Source organism: Hemiscyllium ocellatum, chromosome 45 (assembly GCF_020745735.1).
Source record: "Hemiscyllium ocellatum isolate sHemOce1 chromosome 45, sHemOce1.pat.X.cur, whole genome shotgun sequence".
Classification (NCBI taxonomy): Eukaryota; Metazoa; Chordata; class Chondrichthyes; order Orectolobiformes; family Hemiscylliidae; genus Hemiscyllium; species Hemiscyllium ocellatum.
The window spans coordinates 23,349,839-23,366,508 of NC_083445.1; the positions used below are offsets into that span (position 1 = coordinate 23,349,839).

The following is a 16,670-nucleotide window of genomic DNA, read 5'->3' on the forward strand; positions in this document are numbered from 1 at the left end:
GATGGCCACGACACTCTGCTCTGCCTCCAACTTTTGAAGTTCTGGAATGCTGCTGGTGTCTTCCACTGTGAAGGCTGATGCAGAGTACCAACTCCTCCACCATTTCTTTTTTCACCATTGCTACTTTTCCAGCATCACTTCTAGCAATCCAATATCCAGTCTTGTCTCTTTCTTACCATCTTTATATCAAAGAAAACTCTTGCAATCTTTTTTTTCCACAGTAGCTAGCTTACACTCATACTTCATCTTCTGTTTCCTTATTGCTTTTTTAGTTATCCTGTGCTGGTTTTGAAAGGCATCCTAATCCTCTGGTTTCCTCACTAATCTTCATCGTTTTAACTTGCCCTTTCCTCTTTAAGTCCTTGAACTTTATTGTCACCTCCCACAGCCATGTCAGTGTTTCTGGGTACTCCATGTTTAGTATTAAGATAGATCTGGACCTCGCAACCCTTCCAATATTTGCAGGTGATCTGACATCTAGTACTGAATGAACAATAGTTTCCTCCATCTAAATAATCAGAGGATAAAATTCATTTTTTCAGTACTCAGTACAAATTCTGATCACTATCTCTCTCACTGCTGTAGTATGTCAGATATGGTCATTTAATTTGCGTCCAGCAAGCTCTTCAAAGAGTAACGTGACAGTGATTCGGTAATCTGTTTTGGGATGTTGATTGAGGGATAATTGAGGACACCAGGGATAATGTCCCTCCTCCTCTTCAGAATAATGTCATGGAGACCTTTACATCTAACTTAGTTCGGCTTTGCTTTAATGTCTCATCTTAAAGGTGGGACCTCCAACAGTATAGTCTTTGACCCTCTACTGTACTGAAGTACCAGCCTTAATTTTTGTGCTCAAGTCCTACAGTGAGAATTAAACCCAAAACCTTGTAATTATGAGGCAAGTATACTACAGAATGAGCCATGAAAGGGAGCAGGCATTGAATTCAGGGACAGAGACAGGAATCAAATAGGGAAGTCCTGATGCCTAACTGCCTAAGTGCTGTGACTGTGGTCCTCCGGACTAGTACTAGTAAGTACTTGACTGTGATGCCTCAGTTGGCAAACAATTTTTTTTTGGATTTGCATGTAAAAAGTGACCACTTGGCAAGAGGCTAACCGCTGTCTTTAGAGCAAACCTTATAGAATAGCTCAAGGAATGGAGGAAATGAAATTCAAGCCTTTTAAAAAGACATTTTGGACCGGTGCCCATAACTCTGTTAATTTTAAAATAGTTATGGAGAAGAACAAAACTGGTCCACCAGTTCAAGTTCTAAATTGGGGTGAGGCAAATTTTAATGGAGTTAGACAGGAGCTTGCAGAGGTTGATTGGAGTAGTTTGTTTGCCGACAAAGTACTGCTAGCAAGTGGAAGGCCTTTAAAAGTGAGGTGGCTATTGTTCAAAGTCTGTATGTTCCCGTGAGGGTGAAGGGCAAAGTTTGCAGGAATAGGGAATCCTGGATCACGAGCGATTATTGAGGTTTTGACCAGAAAAAAAAATGGATGCACAGCTGCAGTACAAGTAACTGGGATCAAGGGAATCCCTGGAGATATTTAAGGGATGCAGGAGTTTACTGGAGAAGGAAATCAGGACGGTGAGAAAGGGGCATGAGATCATCTTGGCTGAGAAGACTAGGATCATCCAAGAGGTTCTTTAAGTGTATTAGAGGAAAAAAGAATAACTAGAGAGAGAACAGGACCCCTCCAGGATCAAAGTGGACATGTACATGTAGAACCACAGGAGATGGGCGAGGTCCTCGATGAATATTTCTCCTCTCTGTTTACCATGGAGAAAGACAGAAGACTTGGGAACTTGGGGAATTAGTGGTCATATATTGGGGATAGTCCATATCACAGTAGAGGTGGTGTTGGATGTATTAGAATGTATGAAAGTAGTTAAATCTCCTGGTCCTGACCAGATGTATCCAAGACCACTGCAAGAGGCTAGAGTAGAAATTGCAGGGGCCTAGCTGATATTTTTTCATCGTTGGCCATGAAAAAGGACCCAGAAGACTGGAGCATAGCGAATTTTGTGCCGTTATTCAAGAAGGGCTGCAAAGAAAATCCTGGGAACTTTAGGCCAGTAAGCATAACATCTGTGGTGGGTAAATTACTTGAAGATTCTGACGGATAGGATTTACATACATTTGGAAAAGATAGGGTTTGATTCGGAGTAGTCACATAGCTTTGTGAGTGGGAGATCATGCTTCACAACTGAATTAGAATTCTTTGAAGTGACCAGGAAGGTGGTTGAGAGCAGGGAGTCGTAGTTGATATGGATTTTAGTAAGGCCTTCGAAAAGGTTCCACATGGTAGGCTTCTCTGGAATAGAGCTGAAAATGTGCTGCTGGTTAAAGCACAGCAGGTCAGGCAGCATCCAAGGAATAGGAAATTCGACGTTTCGGGCATATTCTCCTGTGGTTCTACATGTACATGTCCACTTTGATCCTGGAGGGGTCCTGTTCTCTCTCTAGTTATTCTTTTTTCCTCTAATACACTTAAAGAACCTCTTGGATGATCCTAGTCTTCTTCATCAGGAATATTTCTCTGGAATAGAGGATGAGCTGGCGAATTGGATACACAATTGGCTTGATAGTAGGAAGCAGAGGGTAATAATGGGAGGATGCTTGTTGGACTGGAGGCCTGAGACTAGTGGAATGCCTCAGGTGGTGGGCCCAATACTGTTTGTTATCTATATCAGTGATTTTGATGAGGGTGTACAAGGCAGGATTAGTAAGTTTGAAGATGACACTAAAATAGGCGGTATGGTAGACAATGAGGAAGGTTATTAGAAATTGCAGCAGGACCTTGATCAGCTGGGGAAGTGGGCTGAGAAATGGCAAATGGAGTTTTGTATAAATAAGTGTGAGGTCTTGCATTTTGGAAAGTCAAATCAGTAGGAGTTTCATGGTGAATGGTAGGGCATTAAGGAGTGTTGTGGAACAGAGGGATCTCCGAGTTCAGGTTCACCAGTTTTCTGAAAGTAGAGTCGCAGGTAGACAGGGCAACGAAGAAGGCTTTTGGCACACTTTGTTGGAGGGAAAATCACCAGCCTCTGAGTCAGAATCTGGATTTAATGACAGAGTTTATTGTAAAAAGGAACTGGAGCTCCAGGGAGAGAGGTGTCCGCCGGCACGGCTGTCACTCTGAGCACATGGCATGATATTTTATACATTTCATGGTATAATAGTTCACGTATCAAGTCTTTGTCTTTACAGAAAACATTACAGAGTCATTGTCAGTTTCAGCAGCTACTTGGAAGTCCATTGATAGAGTTGTTGGTTGTGATCTTTCTTCTTGAGAAAGAAGATTGTTTTCCATTCCTGCAAATCTGAAGTATTAACACTTGTATACGAACAGTCTCAGGTAGTTAACATTTCTATTGAAGGTGGTGGCTGGACTCGGACACTTCGGCAGGCAGTAGACATTACTGATTGTGTATTCTCTTCCCCCACCCGCCTTAAACTAATCATCTATGTTATGCATCTATTGTGCTGGTATCCTGTTAGCCTCAGGCAGTATCTGTGTATGTTTTGCTGTACTTTTCCGTGTAATGACTCTGGCCATCTTGTGTGCTAAGTGAGCGAATAAGTTGGTCAGTGGCCATCTTGTCTGTGTGCCCTGTATCAGCATGCCCCATGTCATTTCCCACTTCACCTTCATCAGTTAGGGCATTGAGTTTTGAAGTTGGGAAGTTGTGTTGCAGTTGTACAGGACATTGATGAGGCCGCTCTTGGAGTGTTGTTCCGTTTTGGTCACCTTGTTGTTAGTAACATTCTTTCTAAACTGGAAGGAGCGCAGAAGAAATTTACAAAGATGTTGCCAGGACTCAAGGGACTGAGTTATAGGGAGAAGTTGGACAAGCTAGGACTTTCTCTTTAGAGCATAGGAGACTGAGGGAAGATGTTATAGAGGTATATAAGATCATGAGTGGTGTGGATAGAGTGACTGCACTCAGTAGTTTTCTCAGGCTTGGGGAATAGAGGACTAGAAGGCATCAGTTTAAGTTGAGAGGAGAAAGAATGAAAGGGAACCTGAGGGGCAACATTTTTATGCAGAGGATGGTATAAACATGGAATAGGCTGTCAGCGAAAATGATAGAGGTGAGAGCTCAGAAGAGCCAGGACGAGATATGAGAAGTTGTTGGCAGATATGATCAGGGTAAACCTTAAGGCTTTCCATAGGTATTTAAGGAATAAAAGAATGATGAGAGTAAGATTAGGGCCAATCAAGGATAGTAGTGGGAAGTTGTGTGTCGAGTCAGAAGAGGTAGGGGAAGCATTTAATGAATATTTTTTGACAGTATTCACTCTAGAAAATGACAATGTTGTCAAGGAGAATACTGAGACACAGGCTACTAGACAAGGTGTGATTGAGGTTCACAAGGAAGAGGTATTAGAAATCCTGCAGAGTGTAAAAATCGATTAGTTCCCTGGGCCGGATGGGATTTATCCTAGGATCCTCTGGGAAGCCAGGGAGGAGATTGCCGAGCCTTTGGCATTGATCTTTAAATCGTCATTGTCTACAGAAATAGTGCCAGAAGACTGGAGGATAGCAAATGTGGTTCCCCTGCTCAAGAAGGGGAGTAGAGACAACCCAGGTAATTATAGACCAGTGAGCCTTACTTCGGTTGTTAGTAAAGTGTTGGAAAAGTTTATAAGAGATAGGATTTATAATCATCTAAAAAAGAATAATTTGATTAGGGATAGTCAATGTTTCGGGCATGAGCCCTTCTTCAGGAATGAGGAAATAAGTATTTCTGCATTCCTGAAGAAGGGCTCATGCCTGAAACGTCGATTCTCCTGCTCCTTGCAGCTGGTCAGGCAACATCCACTTTTCCAGCAACACATTTTCAGCTCTGATCTCCAGGATCTGCAGTCCTCACTTTCCCCTTCAGGATAGTCAGCACGGTTTTGTGAAGGGTAGGTTGTGCTTTACAAACCTTATTGAATTCTTTGAGAAGGTGACCAAACAGGTAGATGAGAGTAAACTGGTTGATGTGGCGTGTATGGATTTCCACAAGGCGTTCGATAAGGTTCCCCACAGTAGGGTATTGTACAAAATGTGGAGGAATGGGATTGTGGGAGACATAGCAGTTTGGATCAGTAATTGGCTTGTTGAAAGAAGATAGGGGATGGTGGTTGATGGGAAATGTTCATCCTGGAGTCCAGTTACCAGTGGTGTACTGCAAGGGTCGGTGTTGGGTCCACTGCTGGTCGTCATTTTTATAAATGACCTGGATGAGAGCGTAGAAGGTTGGATTAGTAAATTTGCAGGCGACACTAAGGTCGGTGGAGTTGTGGATAGTAATGAAGGATGTTGTAGGTTACAGAGAGACATAGATAAGCTGCAGAGCTGGGCTGAGAGGTGGCAAATGGAGATTAATGCGGACAAGTGTAAGGTGATTCACTTTGGTCAGAGTAACCTGAATGCAAAGTACTGGGCTAATGGTAAGATTCTTGGCAGTGTTGATGAGCAGAGAGATCTGTGTCCAGGCACACAAATCCTTGAAAGTTGCCACCCAGGTTGGTAGGGCTTTTAAGAAGGTATACAGTTTTTTAGCTTTTATTAATAGAGGGATTGAGTTCCGGAACCATGAGGTTATGCTGAAGCTGTACAAATCTCTGGCGCAGCCACACTTGGAGTATTGTGTTTCTGGTCACCGCATTATAAGAAGGATGTGGAAGCTTTAGAAAGGAGATTTACTAGGATGTTGTCTGGTATGGAGGGAAGGTCTTACGAGGAAAGGCTGAGGGGACTTGAGGCTGTTTTCTTTGGACAGAAAAAGGTTGAGAGGTGACTTAGTAGAGACATATAAGATAATCAGAGGGTTAGATATGGTGTACAGGGAGAGCCTTTTTCCAAGTATGGTGATGGCGAGCACGAGGGGGCATAGCTTTAAATTGAGATGTCGGAGGTAGTTTCTTTACTCAGAGTAGTAAAAGTATGGAATGCTTTGCCTGCAAAGGTAGTAGATTCGTCAACTTTAACTGAATGTAAGTCGTCATTGAACAAGCATATGGAATAGTGTAGGTTAGATGGGCTTCAGATTGGTAGGACACATCGGCGCAACATCGAGGGCTGAAGGGCCTGTACTGCGTTAGGTGGGCACATTAACAACATTAATACATTGATAGGAAAGGTTTAGAAGGATGTGAGCCAAGTGCAGGAAAATAGGATAAGCATTTTGGTCGGCGTGGACAAGTTTGGCCAAAGAGCCTATCCCTGTGTTGCAGGACTCTACGAGCCTGTGATAAGCCTATTTTAATGCTGGAGAACTAATATTTGCCATAATTCCTTTCCTTGAAACAAACCAGGCTCTACTTTGACAACCGAGTGATTATTATAGTCAGATATTTTTCTCCTTTAACCACTCCTTTTAATGCTTTTGCTTTCATTTGATCCTAGTGAGAGAACCGAATTGATGAAGCACTGGTTGCTGTGTAGGCTGTATCTTGTGCCTTCTTCCGAATGGCTGCACTGGAGATCGATGATCCAAATTGCTATCCACTCACTGGAGTAGGATGGGCCTCAAGCCAGAGCACATGTCCAAAGGAATATCAACTGGTATGTCTGTACATTTGACTGGATTACAGTCATTATGATTTCAGCTCACAATTTTTTGGAATGAATAAACATGAAACCTTATCTGAGCCTTTGTAATTTAACTCAAATATTAGATTAGATTGCTTACAGTGTGGAAGCAGGTCCTTCGGCCCAACAAGTCCACACCGACCCACTGAAGCGCAACCCACCCAGACCCATTCCACTTCACCTAACAATACAGGCAATTTAGCATGGCCAATTCACCTAACCTGCACATTTTTGGACTGTGGGAGGAAACCGGAACACTCAGAGGAAACCCACGCAGACACTGGGAGAATGTGCAAATTCCTGAGGCGGGAATTGAACCCGGGTCTCTGGTGCTGTGAGGTAGCAGTGCTAACCACCGTGCCGCCCACTAATAAGAGCTTTTGGAGTCTAACACACGACACTGCGGAGACAAGCCCCATGCCAGCTGCTTAGACCACTCGGCCAAGACAACAGGTGACAACTTTATTTTTGTCCACCTTAACAAAATCTGTGGGCGGCATGGTGGCACAGTGGTTAGCACTGCTGCCTCACAGCACCAGAGACCCGGGTTCAATTCCTGCCTCAGGCGACTGACTGTGTAGAGTTTGCACATTCTCCCCGTGCCTGCGTGGGTTTCCTCCAGGTGCTCCGGTTTCCTCCCACAGTCCAAAAATGTGCAGGTCAGGTGAATTGGCCATGCTAAATTACCCATAGTGTTAAGTGAAGGGGTAAATGTAGGGGAATGGGTCTGGGTGGGGTTGCGTTTTGGCGGGTTGGTGTGGACTTGTTGGGCTGAAGGGCCTGTTTCCACACTAAGTAATCTAATCTTAAAAAGGTCAAACATCCTAATACCTGTGCTGGTTCTTGGCTGAAAAAAAATAGGGCTGGTATTCAAACTAGGGCTTATTGTAATACCTTGTACTGATGAATTTGTAGGGCTTTCATTGTTTATGGGAGCATGCCACCAAAAAGAAATCGATTTCTTACTATTTTCTAATGAGCAAAAATGTTGTGGGTCTGATCATATACTTTGGACTGATCGATCCATGCAAAACTGAGGGAGTGTTGTGTTGTCAGTGCTGTGACCGCTGGATGAACGGAAGCTCTTTTGTTAAACCAAACTCCTGCACATTCCAGTCACTTAGTTGGATGTTAAAATCTGGTGACATGTGATTCAAATCAGTAGATATACTGATGCACTGTTTCTTGAACTATACCAGTATGGGTGGTGAAGGTAACTCCCACAGCCATTAGATGGGAATCCCAGGGTTTTGACTCAACAACAACAACAATGAAGGAACATGTCAGGATGGTGTATAATGTGGAAGGAAAGTTGTAGATGATGATCCTGACTCCCAGGCAGCAGTTGTCCCTCCAGCTGGTTGAGTTTGGGAGATCTTGTTGAAGATCTTTCCATCAAAATGGAAGGCACTGCTGCCATGGTGCACCTCTGATAGATGGATTACCAGCCAAGCAGGCTATGATATTGTAGACTCTGTTGAGCTGCAGCCATCCAACTAATGAAAAGTAATTCGTCACACTGATAACTTAAGCCATTCAGATGAAGGAGGAGTCTGGAAGGGAATTTTTGAAAAACTGCTAGAGTCCATCCTGAATTAAGCTAATAAATCAGGGGCTATTCAGGACCAGTCTAGATTTCTAAAAGACAAGCATGTTTGATCAACTGTTGAATTCCTGGAAAAAATAAGTAAAGATAGTGGATGTATTTTATCTGAGGGCAGTGCTTGGCTTATAACAGTCTTTCTGTTATCCTCTATTCTTTGCTAGTATTTTCATTTGCAAATCAAATTTCAATTTTCAAGCAGTCTAGTATTGATATTCTTTCTCATTCTCTTATTCTTTGAGATCTTCCCTCCATAGTTTCTCTCACAGGTGTGCTTCCTCTTGCAATGTGCCCTAGCTTCCTTTTCCTAACATTGTTCAATAATTTTTTGTTTGTTCACTCCATTTCAACGTGTTATTTTCTTCTGTCCAGCAGATCCTTTCCATTTTCCTTTAAATGCACAATTCAAAGTTATGTACCTAGTTGGTAATTTCCTTTAATAATATCCATGTTTCACTTCCTTAGAAAACAACACACAAAATTGAGATCTTCAGTTGGTTTTTAAGTTGTTTATTCAGCTTTCCGATGACCAGCCATCTCCTACCAAATATAGCCTTTCCCATTGCTGATCTTGTTCTTATTTTAACATTACATCTTTCATCTTCAGACATCATGCTTCCTAAAATTCTTGAATTCTTGCACTTTTCCCAGTAGTCTCCTTCTAAGAATACATAAATCTTGATGATTTTGAAAGTTGTGTCACTTTGGTGTTGACATGTTTACTTTAACTCTAAAGTTCATGTCTATTACTATTCAATCTGCCAAGTCTTGCAATCCTTCCTCTGTGATTGTTACAAGTTTTTTGTTTGTCACTGGCTCTTCAATGTCTATGCAGAAACAATGATTTAAAGATGTGTTTGAAGAAACAGAGTCTTGGGCAGATGATAACATCAGTTAGATTTGCAGATGACAACTTGCAGCAAGCACAGAAGGTTTAGTGAACTTGTAGGCAGACCAATAACAGCAGGCAGGAAACTTGGATGCAAATGTGGTTTATAGATTTTCAAAGTACATTTAATACTGCCACATGCAAGAAACACTGCAAATATATTGGCACTTGGAGTTCAGCGGTGTATGGTCATGTAAATAGTCAGAGAGCAAAAGTGAAGTTTTGGGAGTGAAAGCATCTGGTGATATACCCCCCAGCAGTTTCAAAGAGGCAAGTCGGAGTAAATCAAGAAAATTCAACAGGAAGGATAAAACGCAATGAATTCTTAGATGTGAGTGAACTCGTTTCTTTCCTGTTCTTTAAATTGAGAAATGATCAGGAAATTTCAGTTGCTGATTCAATGTAAACAGCTCGACGAAACTGTCAGATATATCCAACAGTTAAGGTTGCAGATTGTTACTGTCCCAAAGACATGGTTGCAAGAGGAACAAGACTGCCAACGCAACATTCAGAGATACAGAATCTTAAGACAATACAGGACAGGGGAGGGTATAAAGAGAATGTGGTGTCATTATTTATTAAGGAGGGATGATATTTTGGAAGGGTCTTAAAATGAGGCTTTGTGGATACAGCCTAGAAGTAAGAAGGGGACAGACGCACTGCTGGGATGTCCAAACAGTCCCCAAACAGTCAGTGGATAATAGAGAAGCAGATATGTAGTCAATTCACTGGGTACTTAAGAATAATAAGGGTAGTCATATGACCATTTTATGGCGAGGTGATGGCCTAATGGTATTTTTACCAGACCATTAATCCAGAAACTCGGCTAATGTTCTGTGGACCTGGGTTCAAATTTCCTTACAACAGATGCTGGAATTCGGATTCAACTGATGACTATAAAATCATTGTCAATTGTCAGAAAAACCCATCTGGCTCACGATCATCCTTCAGGAAAAGAAATCAGTCATCCTCATCTGGTCCAGCCTTGCCTACATGTGACTCCAGACCCACAGCAATGTCGTTGAATCTCAACTGTCCTCTGAAATGTCCAGCAGCTTGCCAGTGATGTCCATGTCCAATGAGTGAATTTTCAAAAAACATCTTCCCTGCAATAATTGGAATACTCATAACGTAAAGTGTTTAGAGGGGACAGATTACTTGAAATGTGTTCAGGAGAGCTTTTTATATCTGGACATCAAACTATAGGAAAGATGTGATTGCATTGGAGGGGTGCAGAGGAAGTCCACCAGGATTTGGTCTGAGGTGGAGCATTTCAGTGTTGAAGAGAAGCTGTATAAGCTTGGGTTTTTTTCCTTTGGAGCAGAGAAGGCTGAGGGGGACATGACAGGCATGTATAAAATTGAGGGGCATGGACAGGGTGGATAGAAAGCAGCTGTTTTCATTAGTTGAAGGGTTAGTAACCGGGGGATGTTTGTGTAATGTAAAAGGTGTGAAGTTTAGAGGGAACTTGAGGAAATTCTTTTCATCCAGAGGGTGATGTGGGTCTGGGATGCACTGCCTGGAAGGGCAGTTGAGGCAGGAAATCTCAACCTTTTAAAAGTACTCTAATGAACTGTTTAGGTGTCATAACATTCAAGGCTATGCATCAAGTGCTGAAAAGTGGGACAAGTGTAGATTTTAGCATAGTTTTAGTCAGCGCAGATTGACATGCTGAAGGGCCTTTTCTGTATTCAGTGATTTCTCCATGTGAGTTTTCTTTTGCATCACTTGCCCCAAATTATGAGAATTGTTAGACATTTGACAACTCTTCAACTACCACCAGCGCCTCCAATTACATCATCTATAACCTTTTGTATTCTAGATTGTGACAACTACAGATGGCTCCTCCGCAAATTTTGCAAAGGGCTTTGGCCAGAAATCCAATTGTTATCTGTGTGTAAGCTCACTGCTGAATAAAGAGGTAAGTTAATATATCCGCCCTCAGCTAGGTACCTGTTTACAGCCCATGGCACAGAAAAAGTGCAATATTTCAGAAGAATAAATTTGGTGCAACTGTTGAAATTAATTCAAGAGAAAGCAACTTGAATCTCATTTATCTTGTGATCTTCCCTGTCAGTGCCACCCCAACCTCCACATTCACCACCTCATCCCAGCATTTCAAAGGCCGAGACATTTTGTTACAGCAACAATAACTATGAACGAAAAGAGAATTATAAACTCTAGCACTGACTCACGTTGCTTGAAGTTCTGGTTGTATCATTTGGGCTGAGTTAACCAATTTCTGCTGAACTCTTGGTGATAGTCTCACACTAGCCTCTCAATGCCAAAACCAGGGAGGCAAATCTGTCCAGAATCCCATTTTCTGATCCTTCCTGGGAAAGTTTTTTTTTATATTATTAAAGGAATCTAAAGAACTGTGGATGCTGAAAATTGGAACCAAAAACAGAATTTGCTGGAAAAGCTCAGCAGGTCTGGCAGCATCTGTGAAGAAAACCTTTTATATTCAAGACAACCTTGGGGTTACTTCTACCATACCTGTCGTCGGATGCCTGCTAGGCATGCATAAGAAATCTTTGTGGTGTTTGTGTCAGTGGGGGTGATGGACAGACAGTGTGATTGGTGGAGTTAGGTTATTAGAAGATTGGCACAAAATTAGCACCTTCAAGAAGAAACTGAAGGAAACAAATAATAAATGTGGCTGTGGATTATGGACTATTAGTCAATGTTAAGACACTCTCAGTAGTGTCAAGAAATAATAAGGTTTGCAAATATTTTCAGTGCAGGTCTTAGTGAGGACATGATAATGTAACACTGCTGCTGTGCCCTGTTTGCAGAACCCTCAAGGGGACATTGTCTCAGACATCCAGTTACTTCCCGATAAGAACCCTCTACCATCAGGATATGCCTTCATTTCTGAGTTCCTGGATCCCAGTGAGTATTTCTGATAACAGACATAAGGATATTGGAATGTGGGGCTGTCACTGATCTTGAAAATATACTTATCTAAAGTTGAGGGATTTTCTTGATGAATTCACAGAATATGGAGATTCACAGAATACCTCTCACAATTTAAGCCTGATTTGTAGCTGAACTCTTGACAGTTCTCTGGTTTCTAGAAGTTGAGAGAAGTTGAATCTGTCTTTACGACACCACTTTTGACTTGGTGTCAGAAAGTTGAAGTTCAAACACTTTTTCTTTCCAAGCTCTCATTGACAAATGATGCTTGCGTACCTATTCTCTCCTGCTTAATTTTGTCTCCATGAACTGCCTTGCACCATCTTGCTACAACAGAGACACTATATGGAGGCAAGCAATTACGCTGAGATTGTCAGTTTATCTTGTAACTTTGTGAGCTGCAGTGTAGCTGACTAATTCGTGCAGGATTATCTATTTGTGTTCACTTGCCATATGTCCATGTATATACTGCCTGCAGAGAACACATTGCTTGTTCTGATTTGCAGAGTTACAGATGTTAAAGGCTGTACGTGTTCCAAATTAGAGTTAAATTGGGCTTGGAGTAACAGCTTACAAATTGCAGACCTATGAAATCTACATGGGACAAAGCAATAAAGAAAAATGTTTTGAGAGTTAGATTTTTGGGGCTCAAAGACCGAGTATTCCCTTACTTAGACACTAAAGTTTGATACGTTAAGAATTAATGATTAGCTAAGTGTCTCTGTCTGTATACAAAGTGGACAGCAGCAAAACCAGCAACTTGCAACAAATTGAACACACATGCAGGTTTAAGATGTTCCATTCTGTCAGCTGGTGTGCTCAGTAATTCTCACCAGTCACAAAGTTCTTGGAGAGCTGATGGGCATCAAAGGGATCGGAATCTAGGGTGACCCAGACATTTGAAAGACCCTAAAACATGGTTGGATTGACCAGAGTGTCCCTGTGTTCACCTTAATTTAGTGCACCCGAGTGATTTTTCTCAGACTCGGGAACAACCCTTTGCCCTTTTAGGCAATGACTAAAGAGGAGGAGCAATCACAAGAAATGCACCTAGCATCTTTAGAGCAGCACCTTCAGGCATTCAGTTGTATTATTGTATTGTTGAGATACATGAAGGTCATTTCAATCACTCCACTGAACTGGCATGAAATTGGGATAATAAGTGATTCTGGAATTGCAGTATGCAACATTCTCACCTGTAACCCAAAACTCCAGTGGTGTTAGGCATGTGGATTCACCACTCTTAACCCTATGATTCATTTGCTGATTTCGCAGGTTAAATAATGGTTGCCATTTTTCTTTCCCCAGAGGTCATCGTGTCTAAAAAGAAACGACTGTGTATTAAGACAGTCCCGTTCGGTGGAGCTGACTCTGCTGTTTTTGATATCAAACTGACTGGAAAAAGCAAGCAAATTGTACCTTTATACACATGCATAGGGTAAGCAAAACCTTTGATCAGTATCAATACAACATTTTATGTTACACAACCAAGTGGACTTTTAGCATGGTTGAAGTATATTTCCACAGTTTTTACTGATCTTTTTAATATATTTATTGCCTCTAGATTTGACGTTTCCTCTAAAAGACAAATTAGCCCACACTCTGTACAAGAGCCACTTTCTATCCTAGCCTCTTTACTGGACGAGTGTTCAAGCTAGTTACAAGCACACCCTGAAATACCATACCTTCAAGAAACATTGGGGTAATATCTGGGGCTGCACTAGCATGCTATGATGTGCAGCCTCGCCAACACCAATTCCTCAAAGCAGAAAAATACTTGATTAATTTTAAGTCCACAATCAATTTATATTCCACGTTTCTGGTTCCATGACTGTCCTCTGATTTTTGCATTAGTCTGTTACGAGTAAGTATATTTAACCAAACACCTTCAGTTGTTAGATTTTCTGATGCCCAGTTATGAATCTCACTGTGACTAGTCTGATTTACTTAACCTTGGGATTTGAAGGGACTATGGATAATTTGAAACCTTTGAGATCCTGTGCACTTTATATTTGCCATTTCCGTGGTTATTATTTATTTATCACACATCTGCATATTTACACCTGTGTGCATCTGTTTCTATTGAGCATGTTCTGTGTTTAGTTTAGGTCTTTATTCACTATTTTATGTTTTGTTTTGCAGAGAACTGAGTGGGTTTGTCATCTGGTGTAAAAAAGGGAGGTTGGACAAGCCAAAACCTTTGCCCAAGCCAAGAAGTATTGCTCTTGATATCAGAGGGCTGTCACTGGAGAATGAGAGCTCAAGGTGCTTAGCACAAGCATAAATATGTTTCACAGAAAGCATGGCAAGTTTTAGCTTTGAATTATGATGCAGATTAGCAGATGAATGGAAGATAAAATGGGACAGAACAAAGATGAAGTGAAGCAATATATGTTCTGATTTTTGATAGTTCACTGGATCCTTTTAGAAAATCCCATCTGTTTTGTTTATCAATTAAATTCAGTTACAATAAAAAGCCTTTAAACTTCAGAAAGATTTATGCTGCAAAAATGTGTAAATTCAGACCTGGCAGTGACTGAGTTGAAAGTCTGACTGGCATAAAGCATTCATTAGTGTCATACATCATAAAATCCTAAAATTAATCTGTCTTTCAATTGCTGTAGGAAAAGGGAAGAACTTGATGTAGCCCCAGTACGACTTAGCAAGAGGCGCACTACCCTGGAGCACAAAGATTCTGTGTACAGTGCAGAAAATATTTATGGAATCTCAGGTAAGATTGGACTCCAATTGTTCCGTCCACCTCCCAGTTAGACGACTCCCTCACTACTTGTCCTCCTTGTAAACCCCCCACCCTAAATAAGTCAATACCCCAAATAAGTCACCAGTCATCTTACACCCAACGATTTCTGTTCTATTTTCTCATCCTAATTAAAGGAAAAACTAGAGCATCAGAAGTTGAAATCAGGCTATTGGCTATTTGATATATAATTTCAGTTGCATCACACTGAACTTTTTTGTTATAAATTCTGTGTCTTATGATCTTCTACTCCACAACCACCTAAAAATCACAACACCAGGTTATAGTCCAATAGGTTTATTTGGAAGGACTAGCTTCTGGAACGCTGCTCCTTCAACTTTCTTAGACTTTGAAGCTGAAAGAATTAGTGCATCAATGAGAATGTATGTAGTCTATTTGGGTAATTATATTCAATGTGCTGGTTAGTAACATTCAGTAGTTTACTACACTGCTCTTTACTTAAGAGTCATAGAGATAAATAGCAAGGAAACCCATCCACGCTGACCAGATATCCGAGATAAATCTAGTCCCATTTGCCAGCATTTGGCCTATATCCCTCCAAATGCTTTCTATTCATTTAGCCCTCCAGAATGATTTTTAAATGTTATAATTATACCAGCCTCCACCACTTCCTCTGGCAGCTCCCTCCATATATGCACCACTCTTGGCGAGAAAAAATTGCCCTTTGGGTCCCTTTTCAATTCTTTTCCCCTCTCACCTTAAACCTATGCCCTCTAGTTTTGGGACTGCCCGACTCCAGGGAAATGATCTTGTCTATTTACCTTATCCATGCCCTTCATGATTTTATAAACCTCGATAAGGTCACCCCTCTAGCCTCCGACGCTCCAGGAAAATAGCCTCCGCTTATTCAGCCTCTCCCTGTAGCTCAAACCTGGCAACATCCTTGTAAATCTTTTCTGAACCCTTTCAAGTTTTCACAACATCCTTCCTATAGCAGGGAGAGCAGAATTGTACAGATTATTCCGAAAAAGGCCTAACCAATGTCTCAATATGACCCCCCCCCCAACTCCTATACTCAATGCAGTGCCCAATAAAAGCAAGCATATCAAATACCTTCCTCCCTATCCTACTACCTCGACGCCAACAGTCTTTTCACAGAGAGAGCGGCGGGAGCTGGGTGGAAGTGGTCGGAGCGCAAAGCCGGTCAGGAAGGTAAGTGATTGATTGTTATTTGAGTAGAGAAGGAGGGGAACGGACTAGCAGGGGTAAGCTGCAGTGACCGGGTCTCTGGCACGAGGTCTGGCTCTGAGGCTCAAGGGAAAGGGGGAGAGGAGGAGAGCACTAGTTATAGGAGACTATAGTTAAAGGGACAGACAGGCGGTTCTGTGGACATTGGTGAGACTCTCGGATGGTTTGTTGCCTCCCGGGTGTAAGGGTCCGAAACGTCTTGGACCGTGTCTTCAGAATCCTTAAGGGGGAGGGTGTGCAGCCAGAAGTCGTGGTGCACATTGGCACCAACGACATAGGTAGGAAGAAGGGTGGGGAGGTCATTCAGGAGCTCAGGGAGTTAGGCTGGAAGCTAAAAGCTAGGACGGACAGAGTCGTCATCTCTGGGTTGTTGCCGGTGCCACATGACAGTGAAGCAAGGAATATGGAGAGAGTGCAGTTGAACAAGTGGCTGCAAGGATGGTGTCGGAGGGAGGGCTTCAGGTATTTGGACAATTGGACTGCATTCTGGGGAAGGTGGGACCTGTACAAGCAGGACGGGTTGCACCTGAACCAGAAGGGCACCAATAACCTGGGAGGTAGGTTTGCTAGCACTATTCGGGGGGGGGGAGGGGGGGGTTAAACTAATTTGGCAGGGGGATGGGATCCGGACTTGTAGTCCAGCAAGTAGGTTTTTCAGGATGTTCAAGAATGTAGGGAGGCTGTGGAGAAGGTAGCACTGA

General features: G+C 42.1%; 1 protein-coding gene across 4 annotated transcripts in view; it reads left to right on the plus strand.

Moving 5' to 3' along the window:
* mvb12a (multivesicular body subunit 12A) overlaps positions 1–16,670 on the plus strand; it is a 44,998-nt gene that overhangs the window by 16,622 nt on the left and 11,706 nt on the right. For all 4 annotated transcript variants that reach the window (XM_060855139.1, XM_060855136.1, XM_060855137.1 and 1 more), the window contains exons 2-7: positions 6,409–6,567; positions 10,909–11,007; positions 11,882–11,978; positions 13,311–13,440; positions 14,145–14,267; positions 14,627–14,733. In XM_060855139.1, coding sequence (XP_060711122.1) covers positions 6,472–6,567; positions 10,909–11,007; positions 11,882–11,978; positions 13,311–13,440; positions 14,145–14,267; positions 14,627–14,733 — 652 coding nt within the window. In that variant the 5' untranslated portion in view covers positions 6,409–6,471. The remainder of the gene's footprint in view (positions 1–6,408; positions 6,568–10,908; positions 11,008–11,881; positions 11,979–13,310; positions 13,441–14,144; positions 14,268–14,626; positions 14,734–16,670) is intronic.